General features: G+C 51.0%; 1 protein-coding gene across 3 annotated transcripts in view; it reads left to right on the forward strand.

Moving 5' to 3' along the window:
- The window catches only part of TYRO3 (TYRO3 protein tyrosine kinase), a 43,686-nt gene extending 36,070 nt beyond the window's left edge, over window positions 1-7,616 (forward strand). For all 3 annotated transcript variants that reach the window (XM_075425473.1, XM_075425474.1, XM_075425475.1), the window contains 3 exons: window positions 545-704; window positions 2,088-2,224; window positions 5,089-7,616. In XM_075425473.1, coding sequence (XP_075281588.1) covers window positions 545-704; window positions 2,088-2,224; window positions 5,089-5,464 — 673 coding nt within the window. In that variant the 3' untranslated portion in view covers window positions 5,465-7,616. The remainder of the gene's footprint in view (window positions 1-544; window positions 705-2,087; window positions 2,225-5,088) is intronic.
- Window positions 7,617-16,473: the final 8,857 nt, after the last annotated feature.

The raw sequence follows: 16,473 nt of genomic DNA on the forward strand, positions 1-16,473 counted from the left end.
AGCAGGGAGTCCTTTGTGAGGCCTGGGAACATGAAGTCTTTGTGTGCTTTACTTGCACTGTCTACCAATGTGTCTGGGTTTAAGTGGGCAACAGAGCAATTCAGATCATTAACCAGGTCTGGAGAGAAGATGTTGCAGATCTAGTCTGAGCAGTTGTAATAGGCAGTCTAGGCAAGCACCCTATGTTTCTTTGATTGCCTGTGCAGGGTGCAGGCCTTAGTGGCAGCTGTAAGCACTGCAGATGTCCCCTGATAACCTTGGAAACTACAGAAAGTATCTGAGTTCACTTTGCGTAACAGAGTAGACCATCTGAGCATAGCCATTCCCTTACTTCCTTAGTCCTAATTATCTCCCTGTTAGTCTCAAGGAACTGATTTGAGACCACTATACTATTTCACGTTGGTCATTGAGTAGATTAACTCTTTATCCTTCTGGGTAATACTTGGTGAACTATACACTTCAGTTCTCTGGATATAACTTTTTTTTTTTTTTTGCCTGGGTTAGCCAAAGAATGCTTTCCTCAGTCATGAAAACTTTCCCTTAGGTTGGATGAGAACATGAACGTGAGTGTTGCAGACTTTGGGCTTTCTAAGAAAATCTACAGTGGAGACTACTACCGTCAGGGCTGTGCCTCCAAGCTGCCAGTGAAGTGGCTTGCTCTGGAAAGTCTGGCGGATAATCTGTACACAACACACAGTGATGTGGTGAGTTTTGCTCTGGTGCATTTGGGGACCACTTGTATTCCTGCTGAAGTGGAGGAATCCTGAGGGGTGAGAAAAGGCCCTGGTGATGGGAAAGGGAATTTGCCATGTGTTTAGGGACAGTGCTACCTCTGCCTTGAGTGCTGTCAGAACTCAAGACTAAAAGTACATGCGAGTGGTTTATTGCGGAAGACATGAACCCTTTTCCTCTTGTCCTTTGGTCCTTCATTTTTCAGTGCTTATCCCCATCCTCTCCTTCACCTTTCCCATTCTCCTCTTCCTTTTTCTCTCTCTTTATGCAGTCTCCTCTTTCTTACTCCTATTCTTTTTCCTGTCTCTTCTGCATGCCAGTTTGAAGGTGACATTTGAAATGCACGTAACCCACACGCTCATACACAAGTGTAGCAAAGTTACTCTGTCCTACAGAAGGCATTGGTGGAACTTCATAGATTCTGAATGTATCAGTGCTTAGACGCTCCTCCCCATAACTTTGCCCCTGGGGAGTGAGGCTAAACCCTGAAATTTTTGCTTTCTTTTGCTTTGTTTTTTTTTCTTCTAATACCTTTTCCCCTCTTCCTTGCTGCCTTTTGATCTGGTTTCACACTAGTTTTGTCCTTCAGGCCTGTGGGCTTGCCTTCCCAGTTATCCATGTCACAGTGTCCCTGAAGAGACCACGAAGAATGCCTTGTAACTTGGCTGCCGTGTTGCCCAGCGGTTGCTGTAACCACTGTAGGCAGTGGTCAGTGATTGGTGATTGCTAGTTCAACCAGTTTACAATAGACAGTGGACAGGGTTTTGCTTATGAAAGTAATAGTTTTTTGCAACTAACAAACCTTGTAGTTTAGTTTAAATGTACAACTGTTGCAGTGTAGAGCACAGATGAACGTGAGCCGTAAGTGGTTTATTCCTTGCTCTGCTTATTGGCTGAACTCTGCTTTCATTTGTGCCTGTACATTTCCAGTAACTCAGAATCTGGCTCGATGAACCAAGAAACTGATTTGTGAGCCCCAACCCAAAATCTTCCTGTAGCTGGGAACCATAAAACTGATACCGCATACCTTAAAGAACCACGAGGAGGAGACGCTTGGGAGAGGTCTACAGGTGGAAGACAGCAGTAGGTCCCAAATCTTCCCCTGCTCCACTGCAGGATGGGGCCAGGCACGGCCATCCACTGTCTCCCAAGATGATGTGTCAGCACCAGCAGCATGTGATGGGTCATGTCTTTGTTTTCTAGCTAGAGTTGGGATAGTCCTTGCATCGCTGGTGCTCGCATGACATTATCCTGGACTGGGAGGGTCAGCACAGTCTGAACATTCTGAAAGGAAACCCCGCTCCAGCGAGCAGGGAACTGTCTGTTCACTTGTTCTGTGTGCTGTTCCCTTTCAGTGGGCGTTTGGGGTGACCATGTGGGAGATTGTGACCCGAGGACAAACACCTTACGCTGGCATTGAGAATGCAGAAATCTACAACTACCTCATCAGTGGGAACAGGCTGAAGCAGCCACCGGAGTGCCTGGAAGATGTGTGAGTACTTCCTCGCCCTGCTGACATGCAATGCCTTGAGAAGTTTGGCTCGCTGGAAGGAAACAGGGGCAGCTGGCTGGGATGCTGATCTGAGTCGATCCACTTTCCAGTACACAGAGGCATTCACTAGAAGGTCTCTGGGTTAGCTACCAGATACTCTCTGCTGGCAGAGCTCCCTGGAACCTCTGGTAGCTACACAGGCAGCTAACTTGGCTCAAGGGTTTGAACAGTGTCAACATTAGCATCTCTTGGCTTTGTGGAAACTATAACTGCATTTCTAGAAACTCCCTACTTTCTCAGGCCAGCATCTGAGAAAAGCGTTTCATGACACGCACTGAAGGCTCAATAGAAAAGCAATCTAGCAAAACTATGGGAAAACTGGATTGCAGAGGCAGTGGCCTGCATGTGTTCTTCAAAGCTGGACCCAGTTTTTAAAATTGGATCTACTACTCTCACAGAAATATCAGGATGAAAGAGAAGGCGGCAGATAGCAGGATCTAAGAGTCTGTAGATCAGTGCCCCAACTTAAGTTACAGGTGGAAACAAAACCAGGACAGTCTTGCAGATACTGGTTTCAGACATCTTTCAGACTTGCAGGAAGGACTCGGGTAGCCCGCAGGGGAGCAGGTGGCCACATGCTGCAAGCCTGTGCTCCTGCCTCAGTCCTGCGGCCAAGGGACCATTCTTGGCCAGCAGGTTATATGAAATGTTTGCTCAAGAACCCTTACTCCATGGGTGGTGGCTGGAGTTTCCTGGAGTCCACACACGGGGCTGAGGTCCCCTGGGGACTGTCACCATAACTGCTCCCAGGATGAAAGCTTGCTTAGTCCGGACAAAGTGAAATCATTTCACTGAGTGCCCAAGCAAGTCTCTGTCATGCCCAAAGCAAGACATAACTGTGAGCACTGACTTTAGTGGCCTTTTCAAGCCATTCCTTGCATGTAAAATGGACAACATGAAGTCCTCTTTCCCCCCCTCTTCCCTCCTGCTCTGATGGTGGATTATTTCATGTGGTTTCCCTTCTCCAGCCTTTTTTTCACATAGGGAATGATCTGTACTCTTGTTGTTAAAGCTGTACACTTTTATCTTCTCAGCAGTTCATTTTAACTGTTCCTGACTCTAAATGAAAATGTTGTTATACCGCTGGTTAAATTAATTATACATCTGCATCTTGACTGCTGTCAGTAGCTTTGGTTCCAGGTTGTGGAGCTTATGGCCATATGAAGTTATAGGTGCCAAAAGTAGAGAAGAGATTCAAAAACGTGCTAGGTATTCAAGAAAAATCCATCAAAAATCCATCCTAAAAAGGTACAACCTCCATTTTGAGAGGCCCTTGAGCTGCAGGTTAGTGAGACCTGAGAGAGTATACCAGAAAGATCTCACGCTACATGCTCACCCTCAGCTTGTGTGCTTTCCCCAAGCATCTGCTGCTGGCCGCCGTCAAGAGGCAGGGTACTGGGCCAAATGGACTTCTGGGCTGATTCAGTACAGCCAGTAGTTTTCTACCTTTCTTTCAAATGAATTTCTGCTGTTTGGCAGCGAGGGTAAAAGAAAGTATTTGCTTTGGTGCCACAGAATAGGAAGCTTCTATTTTATCTGGAGCATTTAGAATTATTTCTACTGTTTGTGAGGGATGTAAATCAGGATTAAGACAACTGAACCATAGAAGCTTTCTGTAAAACTAGTGTGCGATTAAAAACAGCCTTGTAAAGCTGATAGCAAGCAAGGGGCGCAAAAAGTAAAATAAAAACCATCACAAAATGCTTTATTTCCCAGTAAAGGCCATACCAGATTTTTTCCATTTACAAGTCTAACTGAGGTTCGTTTGTCTGCGGTGTCTTTCAGTGCCAGCACTGTGCTTTGTTCCTGTTCCCTGCAGAACTGGCAACAATAACGCCGTAGGAATGCAGCTGCCAGTCTTGCGGGTGATGCACAAAGAGGAGGAGGACAGTGGCTCTGGCCACGGCCCAGCCTGGCGGGCTCCGGCGGGAGGCCTGGCTGGTGGGAGCCAGCCAGCACAGGCGATGAGCCGCGGAGGCGGCCGCAGGCGAGCCGAGCTCCTCGCCCCTTGCCCCAGCACAGGCTGCCGGAGCCAGCGACGTCTCCTTGCCCTGGCCCTTGGGCAGCCAGAGCAGAGGTGGCTGCAGGACGGGGCCCAAGGCTGGCCATGGCACTGAAGATGTCTTCTGCGTAGACGTGGTGCCTTTGTAGTAGAAGGGCCGTTTCTGCATCCCTCTTGCAGCAGTGAAGCTGTCGTCTGCCCTCCACAGCCCTCTGAACAAACCCACTGTGCCTTTTTCCAGTCCCGCTGGCACCCTGCCGGGCAGCAGCAGCACACCTCTGCTGCAGTGGGAGTGCTGGGTTAACACGGTGTGAAAAAAGAGTATTTTGGAAACAACTTGCACCTCCCACAGTTGGATCTCTGTTTTCTTTCTTCCTGTGTTTTATCTACTCTTGAACTAGAATTTGGAGGGATGGCTCCAGGCACAGCAGAGGTTGTCGGGATGATTTTTCAAAAGCTATTACAAAGTGGTGTCACACTCATGGTCCTATTCTAGGTCTCCAGAGACAGTGAAACAAGGTTTTTACCAAGAAGTTCAGCATCCTTTGACAGGGTTTTTGGGGTTTTTTGGTACCTTCTAAATAATTATTTTGACTGAAATGAGAATGCCTTTGAAAATGGGAAGGAACAAGGAATTAGAGCCGTGATGGCTGCCCACGTGCTGTCACCCGTGCAAGGCCCAAGCCGGTAGGTTTTGGGGAAAGTGTCTGCTTTTGAGGCTGCACTGCGCAGAGACCCTGTCCAGAGGTGCGGGGGGTGGCTGCTCTGCTTCTCAGCGCTGTTGTCTCCTTTTGTTTTGCAGCTACGATCTCATGTGCAGATGTTGGCATCCTGAGCCCAAGCTACGCCCCAGCTTCGGAGTGCTCCGGTCCCAGCTGGAAATGATTCGGGGGAGGATGTCCACACTCTCTTCCAGCCAAGATCCTCTCTATGTCAACATTGGGAAGGACAAAGAGGCGCCTGCGAGTGACCCTGCCCTGCACGCCTCCTTTGGGAACACGGACGGTGAAGAGACCGCTGCTGGGGCAGCTGCTGCTGTCACAAGCGACTATCGCTACATCATGAGCCCCTTGTGCCTTGGAGATGGTGCCGAGGGTGAAAGGCATCCAGATGGGCAGGAAGGGGAGGACAAAAGCCTTCTGTATGAGCTGGAGACAGAAGGAGAGAAAAGTTGTTAGCCTGTACATAGCAGTGACACGCTGCTTCCCTGGGATGGGATGTGTGCAGCCGCGGTGCCGTGTCGCCCAGGGCTCTGGTGCCGGATCTGGAATGGCTTCGAACAGCACTGGCCAGAGCTCTTGGGCAGCTTTTGTAGCTTTCACCACCTGCGTGGGCTGCAGTGGTGGACGGCTCGGAAGGACCACAACCCCAGCAACCCCTTGGATGTGGGGGAGGGGGGCAGCAGGGTTACAGGTCAATCGCATCCCGCTGAAAGGAGTTCAAAGTTAAGGCAGGCGGTCAGGGTCTGTGCTCTGCTCCTTCTCACTGACTGCTGGAGCAGAGCTGAATACACCTTATGTTCAGCCAGTGCTCACTCTTGTGTAGATGTTGTCTTCGATTCTGGCTGCGTGACTTCGGGGCTGGTACCTCTGAAAACACTAGGGGGTATTTACACTGTCATTCGGGACAAGAGGGCAAAATTCCCCTTGTGTTCACTCAGCAGTACTGCCTAGACTTGTTGCCTACCTCAGTGGTTCTCAAACTGATCTGCGGATTTGCTTCTACCCAGCACTGAGTTTGAACATCTAGCTTATTTCATGCAGTGACACTGCTGCTTCCTCAGTCTGGGGCTCTTTTAAGAGTTTCAGACGTTTTGGTGAATGACGAAATTACAAAAAATGAAAATCCAGCATCCCTCTTCACCCCGTCTTTCTTTTTCTTCTGTTCAATGCCAATTCAGGCTGACCAGACTTGCAGCTGGCATTAAAATGTGAAGGGAGGGAGAGCAGCTGGCATGTGTGAGGACAGAATCCAACTTCAAAGGGACAGAAAGGAAACAGTGTAGAGAGGACTTAACAGCAGTATGGGGAAACAGTGCTAATTAATGCTAAGTGCTGCCCTCCAGGAGAGGAAGGAGACGGCTTAGATACAGAGTGGCAGAGTTGCTTCAGTTTCAGTGGGAGCAGGATTCAGCATTTGCTTTAAAATAGAATTCATTTAATCTTTCTCTTTAACAGTCCTGTGACTTTCTCAAACTACCAAGTGCTGTAGCTGCTGTAGTGACGGTGTGAAATCGGTTTGGGGAAGGAGTGAGTATTGGGGGGAAGAGATTGGCTGGGAGATCTCTTTCTGAAAAGAGTCCTCATGACAAAAAAGCTTGAGAACCACTGGCCTTCCTATTTAGGAAGTCTTCTGGCACGCTGTAAAAGCCACATCAGATGTTGCCTTCATAGGTGTGGCGACCTTGTTCAGGAACAGCACGGCGACCTACCCCCCGGCATCTTCCGACCGCCAAGCCCTAACTATCCACAATCAGAACATAGCCTAATATCACTGCAGCCTTCCAGACAGGGCAAAATTAATGGTTTTGCTCTTCGCGTTTTGTTTTGTTTTCCAATCAGCATGTCTGACTCACTATGTAACTGCAAGCGCTTGTGTGGTTTTTAATAATTTAATCTTTTACTGTAAACCAGCATTTGTTTTGTGCAGTGGTTCCCAGCAAGGAAGTGCAGTTACATCTTACTCTACTTATCCTAAATATTTGCTAGATCTTAATTTCTTTTATTTCCAGTGCACTGAAAACTCAGCAGTATCACTCTAGGATTCCACATTGCTCTTCCTCAGAATCAAATACCACAAATGCCATCATGAGCCGAGTTGGCAAAGGTGGGACCACTGAGTCAAATGAGACTGCAGACCTGGTGTCAGAACACTCCACCCTTCGGTGCCCAGTGTTTGCTTATTGTGAGGTTCGGGGCTAACTGCAGGATTCAGGTCCAGTTTCAGCCCTTAGTGGGAACACTTTCTCGGGAAGGGGAATTACAGCCTGGGGCTTGGGCGTGGGTCCTTTGCTGCTGAACAGCGATGTCCTACGCGTCTCCAGAAGTTCAGTACAGTTTCTCAGTTGCAGACAGAAACTGCACCATCTTATACCCCAGGCAGTACAGAGTTTTCTCTTCATTTGGCTGGAATGCTGTAAGTGCAGGTGAGAAGATAACACCTAACAAAGGGTAACAGAAACCTGTGCGGTGCACGTTTGCAGTGAGGGTAGAAGGCTATGCTCCCTGCAGCTGCCTGGGAAGCGCAGATGTACATACAGACTCTAACTTTGGGAAGCATGTCTTTAGTTTTTATGCATTTTTTAATAATAAAACATGTACTGTGTCTGAGTCCCAGCCTCTTATCTGTGGCAGTTTGTGATGATGCTCACTTAATGGGAGAGGTCCCAGCGAATTTGTCGGCCCCGGCTGAGAGCCGTCTTTCTCCCTTCACCAAGCACGATTAAGCTACATCTTGGAGGCAGAGAACACGTTTGGCCTCCCCAGGCTGCAGTCACTCTGCATTGCTCCAGTCTTGAGACTGTGAAGGCCGAAGTCTCATGGGCACGCGCTGTTGGTTCCACAAAGAGATGGGCTCTGCGGCCACCACTGTGTGGGAGCCTGGGGAGAACCCTTTACTGGGATGTGCTGCATCCTGCCTGGGAATGCAGAACCTCTCCATCAGTTCCTCCCTGAAAACCATTGCCTGCACCCATCCAGCTGCTGGCAGTGCTCTCTGTGGAAGAGAGGTTTGGAGGCGGTGGGTGAAATTCAGCTGCTGAGTCAAACGTTCCAAGCACGACATAAAAGAGCCCCTGGATTTCCAGCTCACAGAGAAGAAATGGTGTAGCTCATGCTTTTATTCTTCATCAGCAAACAGCACGTTGCACGCCCTCTGCCTGCCAGCTCCCACAGAGAGGAAGAGTGATGGTAAACGGCACAAGTGCTCGCCCCCCATCTGCAATGCAGGAAAAACGACTTCCGAAGCGCGAAGTGGCTGATTTAGTTAATATTTTAAGGTTCCATTGCCCAGTGATGTCCCTTGGTTCCAGTTCAAATGATGATTTAATCCCTTTCGCACGCAAGCCTGGTCAGACCAGGTACAAATGAGGCTGTGGCGTGGGTGGGAGAAGCGACACCAGAAGAAGTGCTAGTGAGAAAAGGGGGAGGGAAGGAGAGCTTAAAATGAGGACAGATGGAACAAGCTGTGAGGACGGCAAACAAGGGAGTCAGAAAGCAGAGATGGGGAATTTTATATATGAAGTCCCAGAACAGAGGAGGCATTGGCCCCGCTGGGACCAGGCAGGGGTCTGAGGCGGGGGCTGGCTTTGTGTTTTGGTGAAGGATGAGATGCTCTGGTGCAGCCTGGGTGCCCTGCCGGGTGTCGCTCGTACAGCACGAAGGGGCTGCACACAGCTGGCCTGGCTCTGGCCCGCTCGGCGACAGCGCCGTGGCCCGGACCCCAGGGAAGCTTTCGCCTGACGGTTCTGACTTAGGTACCAGTCTGGCACACTGGTTTCCTAACTAAACCAAGCGTTTCCCCCACAATCACCTTTATTTTCTGCTGCTCCGGGAGAACGGTGTGGTCCCTCGCATCCTCCCAAGCAGCAGCGCCCTTGCCCCATCCCCTGCGGAGGGACGACCAAGGAGCACTGCCCGTCTCCACCGAAGCAACCTCTCTCCCCCACCCCACCGGTAAGCTGGGCCACGCTCCTCCATCCAGACCTCCCTGAGGGTGGTACAGGGTCTCCTTCCCAACGCTGCCCCAAGCCCCCGAGGGCAGTTACCAGCTCAGTAGTGGGGCAGCGTCACCCCGGGGTGCCTTGCCAGGGCAGGGGGGCACCGTCTGTGTCACGCAGGGGTGGTCAGTGCACCAGGAGAGATGCCCCGGCCAGCTCCGGTGCCAGGGCTGACTGATGGGCCCTGGGCTGCGGGCTCTGCTGGGACTGCGGACATGGAGACACTCCAGCCCGATTAGGCACCGGCACGGTGCAGGGAAGAGCGTGCTCAGGGCTGGCTGCTCAGCAGGTGCCCGCGGTGCAGGGCTGCACCTCAGAGCTAACGCTTGCCTGCCCCGCCACCTGCCACCTTCCTTCCCGACCTGTGTTTTGAGGGAAGTCTTGCAGTCTTGACCCAGTAAAAACCCTCCCTGAAGTCAAATGCAATTAATTTTGGGTAAAAATCTGAGCCTGGCTGACCAGAGAAAGGAACTATATTTGCACATACATATTTTCCTGATTTACATTCCAGTTTGCTGGCGGTATTCGTTTTCCCCTAGTGCTCAGCCAGCCACCAGTTCTTGCAAATTCCCGTATTTTTTCCAGGGATTTCTGTGGGGGACCGCCATATACAGTCCTAATTTTATACTGATTTGTTATTTAACACCCATTATGCTCCCTTAACATAGCAAGTTGTTCTGCCAACACTTGGAACGAAGGAATCCTGGTCTCCTGTGCACGTTTGCATCCCATGGGTGATTGCAAGCGCCGGGTGAGGCTTGCCCCTAGTTAAGGTACTTCCAAGGGCTTTTCCCTTGGTGGAGTCTCTGGTGTCCAATACAAAGTCATTGAATTTCCCTCTGCAGGGAAGGCACTGATGTGGCACTGGTAAGGTCTGCCACACACAGCCTGTTTTCAGAAAACTTGTAGGAACTTCAATATCCTTCAGACCTCGATCTTGCCATGGCATTTGGCTGAAATGAGGCAGTGGATTCAAAAGCTATTAGGGACAACACGTGCAGCTGGTGATCAGAAAGCCTTGTTACCATGGGAAGCCGAGCTAAAAATCAATTACTTAGTCCAAGAAGAGAAAAGACTGATGGACATGGCTTCTGACTGCATTTGCTCTGTCATATAAAAGGAACTCGGCGTCAGTATGAATCAGACCTCAGTCACTGCACTGAGGTCTAGTGACAAAACAAACATGATCAACTCCTTGCTTACTAATTACTCCACGGATCCTCCAGCTCGAGGCACACCAAGCCAAGTCATTCCGAAATGCAGTTAGGCTGGGGAAATGGAACATCTTTTGGTCACGTTTGTCAACAGGACCAAAATTAGGAGCCAGATATTTCAGCGACATTCTTGCTGGCTCCCATCACGCCCAGCTTTCCAGGCGGGCGCTCCGATGAGCCACCAGACACAGCTTGGAAAGTATCTACACAGCTTTTGTTTCCTCCAGTTTCTTTTCACTGGCTTAAAATAGAACTGAAATAAACATTTGCCCTCAGGAAATAGACGGCATTTGTTGATTTAAGCTTTGTCAAGTTCAGTAGGGATTTCACAGGACTGAGCTAGTTTCCAGAAGGGTCTTTACAGGAGCCGGCTCTTGCCAGCCTGTAGTGTAAGGGAGCAGGAATTCGTGCAGAGGAAAGAGGGTTTGCATGCATACATGATCTAATTGGGAATATAAGCTATTGCACTACACGCTGATAAACACAGTGACAGTAACGGTGACAAAAAGGGGGAGGTGAGAGAAACGGTGGGGCATTGGAGAGAAGCACGCTCTGTACACTGCAACATGGCAATTAGTGCAGCAAATCCAGAAGGTCACTGCTTTCTTAGTGAACATATAAGACAACGATCCTGGCAGCTACCTTGTTATTACCCGAGCTGCGTGGGAGACTGCTGCTGCCTCTCTACTCCTGCTCAGCCAATGAATGCCTCTGCAGCAGCCGCTCCTCTGTGTGCAACGCTGCGTCAGCTGGAGCAGAGAGCCCTTTGGTCACTCGCTGCTGCCTCTCTTCCTTGTTTCTTCTTACTAAATTACCTTAAAAGAAGCTAAGAAACCCAAGGTTCACATTGCTAGACAATGTAAAGCAGCTTGCCTCCATTAACATCAGGTAAGGCTCAGATCTAATTAATACATTTCCCGGTATTATTTGTCTACTTTATCCCTCCTCTTGCCCAAAGATACACAAAGAGAAACAGGAGCAGGAATATTTTGCAGGCTTGTGGCTGGAGGTACAAGGACGGACTGAGCTTTAGCAGCCTGTCAGTGGCCATCAACCTTCTACCCAAGCTGCAGGGTGTAAGGGCAAAGGAAGACGCAGACTTGGGGGTTACGCAGGGGACCCAAACTCTGCCCTGGAATGAAGCAGGCGCTTTGGTGTTGCCAGAACCCTCGGTACTAAAAAAAAGATTGTGTTAAATCCCAACTTCAGGGCTTGGCATTTCCTCAGCAGACAGCTGGGGTAGTTTAAGACCCATCTCCCCAGTGTTTGTTTGCTCCTCCTCTGCTGGAACTGGGGATGCCAGCAGCCGAGGCCGGCAGTGCCAGCGCCGCTGAAGGTAGCGAAGACAGCAGGCGAGGCATGGAAAAGGATGGAGCACGTGTTTCTACCAGCACTGCTGTGGGGGTGGAAATCTCTGGCAGAGCAAACAGCCGGTGGCTTTGCACGCGCCCTCCCCCTGGTCTGATTCATGGCAGCTTGTCTGCCAACGCTCCAAATCACACCAAGGCGCTTCCATTGAAGCTGATATGCTGGGCTGTACCTGAGGCAACGACTGGGCTCGCTACACAAAATATTTCCTGTATTTTCCATCTACTGATGAAATCTCTCTGGGTCACCAGTGAAATTGCTCAGGGCTGCCGCCCTGCCAGCGGGCCAACTTTTTCTGCAGGCATCATCAGGCAAGGATCCAAATGAGAGGAGCTGAACCTATTTATAGCAGAAAATAACATGGCTAGATATTTCTCCTTTTTCTCTCTTAATACACGACAAGTATTGCCAGTCTGCCGAGCTCTGTCAAGCTGTAGGTAAGAGGCTGCAGTGCTCTAACTGAGGACAACAGTTGGCCTATGGGGACTTTATCTAGGGTTTTACGCTCTTGCATTTGGCCATCGCTGTCTCAGTGGAGCAGACCTTATCCCAGAGGCCTCCTGCGCTGCGGGCCTGCATCGGCCATTGCTGATACTGGTGTAAATCAGTGAGAAAGGCACCAAGATCATCGGAGGTTGGTTCCCTGGCATGGAAATAACACAGCTGAGAAGGATGCAGTCTGTAATCTGGAAACACACCCGGCCTGCCTTTGTACCTTGCCCTGACCTCTCCTGGGTGAAGATGATTTGCTGGGATGACGTCAGTTTTCCTCCTCGTGCCTGTTCAGCTGCTGAAGCATTAGTTAGCACCGCTGAGCCCTGATGCTGATCCCACAGCAGGCGCAATGTGCAGCAGTTCATGGAAGTCCATGGGGTGATGCCATCACAAGGCTGGCAAGAGTTCAACATTGTGCTTTACAGCTTGCTTGTTTCTAGACTAATTTCTATTGGCATCAGAAATCTGTGAATGTAGAAAATCTGCGTGTGCCTTCATTCCAGGAAAGCTCTAAAGTTTCATGAGAAAAAATTAATGGATTTATTTGCTCAGTAAACATCTTAAAAATGGTCTGGGCAACAGAGCATCACTGACAGTGAGCTTGGCAACTAAAGAAAAAGATGTTCTCAGCTCAACATTAGTGCAAATGGGGGTAAAATCCTAAATACGACAAGGCTTTCTGTGGTCTTCCCATGCATTAACAGGGTGAGGTGTATCTCTGCCTCCACCACAACTGTCTTTTCCTGCACCTGCTACCGCAGGTGGAAGCAAGGCACTGCCTTGTTTTCACCAGGTACTGTGCAAGGGCACAACACTCCATTCCCTCGGCACAGATGAACAGGCAGACAACGGCGACTGTCCAGTTTCTTCCCGCTTGAGCTTTTGCTTGCAGGGAGAATGCTGGAAACAGGAGCCGAGCTGGCCATGCAGGTGTTGGTGGTGGGGTCCCTCCTGATGTGCACAGAAAAGCCCTGCAGCAGCGTGAAGTGGGCAAGGCTCTACCCTGAGGATGCTTGGGATCAAATTTGGTTTTGGCCCCCCAGGGCCAGCTGCAGAGGGCCAGCCAGGAAGGTGGCGTTGGCTGCTGCAGTGGGGAGCCGGGAAAGCTCAGAGAGGGCAGTGGTGGGATGGTGTTCCCATCCAGGACATTTTGTCCTCTGCAGTATTACATTTGTGTTTCTCAGAAACGCTGGCCTCCTCACCTAAAGCAGGCATCGGAGCGGCTCTAGGAACTCAGCCGACAGCAGACTTTGCCCTGGTTTTTAAAATCCTTCACATTTCATTGTTTACATTCCTCAGAAATGCACCCATAAAGTGGTTGAACGTGAGCCCTTTGGAAACCTGAAGACACTCATTTAACAACCTGCAGCTCTGTACAGGAGGAAACCCTTTGCCATTTTCCAGGAGGTCCTGTTTCCCCCATGGCTCTTCTCCCAGCTTGCCCTCCTGCCTCCCCAGCCACAAAATCCTATTTTGCATCCTGCAAATGCAAACAATTTAAATACCTCCCCTTGGCTTTGCCCTCCTTCACCCCAACTTGGGTAGAAAGCCACCATCCTGCCCGGCTTGGGGCAGCCCCAGCATCAATGGCAGCCCTTGAGCCCTGGCAGTGTTTCCACCTGTGAGGATGCCATGCATGCCCAGATGGATCCTTTGCCTTGCTGAGCGACTGGAGACCTTTGTCACCGTGCCACTGAACTGTCCTGAGGGCCTGGAGCGGTTGGCAGGCTCCCTTGGCTGGTCTCATGCTCTACTCTGCTTAGCAGGCTTGCTGGTGAACAGTGAAGAGAAATTCTGCCTATGACTGTCAATATATGTTTTAACATTATTCAGCTGTTGAGAGGGAGTAGCAGATTGCTGAACGAGAGAAAATTCTGGTATCTGGCTCTACGCAGTCTGAGGGTTGGGAGATTTTCTTGGCCAGACTTCTACTTCTGCTCAGTTACACCTGTTGACTCCTGCAAAACTACAGGAAGCAACTGAAAGGAGAATCTGGCCCCAAACTAGTAATTTTGCTTTGCATTGACACTTGGCATGTAAAGCCTGATGAGATTTCTGGATGTACAGTTGGTGGGTTCCCCTGTGAAGCCAATGGTGAAACAGGCTTGGGAGAGATGCAGCAACGCCTGCGAGGAGTGCCAGTTCTCAGTCCGTGCAGAGTTTGTTGTGTGTTTGCTCCCTAGGATGCTTACGCAGGTTTGAGATGTGATTGTATTGTTTGTTGGCAGCATCTACGGAGCAAGCGTTTTGCGTATTTGATGGTTGCCTCGTCTGTGCCATTTTGTAATTTCTCTGGATGCATTTCAACAAAATACAGAACGTGCAAACACTGGCTTTAAGTGGACACCTCAGCACATCCTTGCTTTGGATGAAGATGCTGCTCTGCTAGTAAAGGTCCTGACGGTCCTTCCTCACCGGGCGCAGGGGAATTTTGGCTGAAGCCCCACTAGGAGATGGGCTGCGGGAGTGCAGCCACCGCTCACAGGGTGCCGAAGGGCTGCCGGCTCTCAGGCCCAGAGAGGAGCGGGGCTGAAGCAGCCATCCCAGAACCACGTGGGTACAGCACAAGCGACAGGCTGCTAGCGCCAAGCGTTTTGGTTCGCAAATACGCTCTGGCTGCACCACTCACCGATGCAGCTGTAGCTTTCAAGCAAGGTTCCTTGCCTCAGGCAAGAAGGGCTGGTGCTCTGCTGCTGGGTGTCTGAGCTGGTCTCTGGGTTACGTGCCTGCCTTAGGAGCTTTATTTTTCCTTTGCATCAGCCTCTGAGGTAGGACATGGGTGACACCCAAGCAGGCAGGTGGTTAGGGCAGCAGGTCACTTCGGGTGGCAAACCACCTGTCACAGAATGTTCAGGGTTGGAAGGGACCTCTGTGGGTCATCTAGTCCAACACCCCTGCCGAAGCAGTTTAGCCCACAGCAGGCTGCACAGGACCTTGTTCAGGTGGGTCTTGAATATCTCCAGAGAAGGAGAATCCACAGCCTCTCTGGGCAGCCTGTTCCAGTGCTCCGTCACCCTCAGAGGGAAGAAGTTCTTCCTCATGTTCAGATGGAACTTCCTATGCTTCAGTTTGTGCCCATTGCCCCTTGTCCTGCCGCTGGGCACCACTGAAAAGAGTCTGGACCCATCCTCCTGACACCCACCCTTAAGATATTTGTAGGCATTTATGAGATCCCCTCTCAGCCTTCTCTTCTTCAGGCTGAACAAGCCCAGCTCCCTCAGCCTTTCCTCATAGGAGAGACGCTCCAGTCCCCTCACCATCCTCGTAGCCCTCCGCTGGACTCTCTCCAGTAGCTCCTCATCTTTCTTGAACTGGGGAGCCCAGAAATGGACACAGGACTCCAGATGGGGCCTCACTAGGGCAGAGTAGAGGGGAAGGAGAACCTCACTCGACCTGCTGGCCACACTCTTCTTGATGCATCCCAGGATCCCACTGGCCTTCCTGGCAACCAGGGCACACTGCTGGCTCATGGTCAACTTGTCATCCACCAGGACACCCAGGTCCCTCTCCACAGAGCTGCTCTCCAGCAGGTCTGCCCCGAGCCTGTACTGATGCATGGGATTGTTCCTCCCCAGGTGCAGGACCCTGCACTTGCCGTTGTTGAACTTCATCAGGTTTCTCTCTGCCCAACTCTCCAGCCCGTCCAGGTCTCACTGAATGGCAGCACAGCCTTCTGGTGTATCCACCACTCCTCCCAGCTTTGTGTCATCAGCAGACTTGCTGTTGAAGTCTGCCAGGGCAGCACTGCTGAGGCTGGGAGACGGGGGAGTGGAGAGCGTGACCCCACACCCTGGTGGGACGGCTGATGCCTTGGGCTCCCCTCGCCTGCTGTTGGCCCCTTGGACACCCTTGGGGAGGGCAAAAAGCCGGCGTGTGGGAGCCTCCAGGGACCTCACGCTGGTCTGAAGATAGCTTCCAACCCACCCAGCAAACTCGGTGCCCCTGCCACCGCATCACCGAGCGGTGCCCCAGCCCCTGGCGCTGGCCCCTGCCCTTGCCCCTGGTCCTCTCCCTCCCTTTCCCTTCCACCATTAGCCGTGGGGGAGACCTCCTGCTTTGGGGAAGGGCCACAGCCGCAGCCCCAGCGTGCCGGCAGGCAGCCCTGGCTGCGGGGACAGAGCTCCAGCCCTTGCAGGAGGGGATGAGATGTGCCTGCTTCATGTCTCCTTGCACCCGGGCAGGCAGGATAGAGAGACTGCAGGGCAAGGATACAGTCTTAGTGCCACTTAGATCTTTAATGTCATTTGGGGGTCTCAAAGCTGCTTGAAATGAGGATGTTGCAGCATGAGAACTACGGGCTTCGCATATCTGAGAAATCATCTGCGCTTCTAGCTTAGAAGGAAATAATTCTAGGAGCCAGCCGGCGGCTTTGGTGCACTCAGGAAGGTGCTGC

Source organism: Opisthocomus hoazin, chromosome 7 (assembly GCF_030867145.1).
Source record: "Opisthocomus hoazin isolate bOpiHoa1 chromosome 7, bOpiHoa1.hap1, whole genome shotgun sequence".
Lineage (NCBI taxonomy): Eukaryota > Metazoa > Chordata > Aves > Opisthocomiformes > Opisthocomidae > Opisthocomus > Opisthocomus hoazin.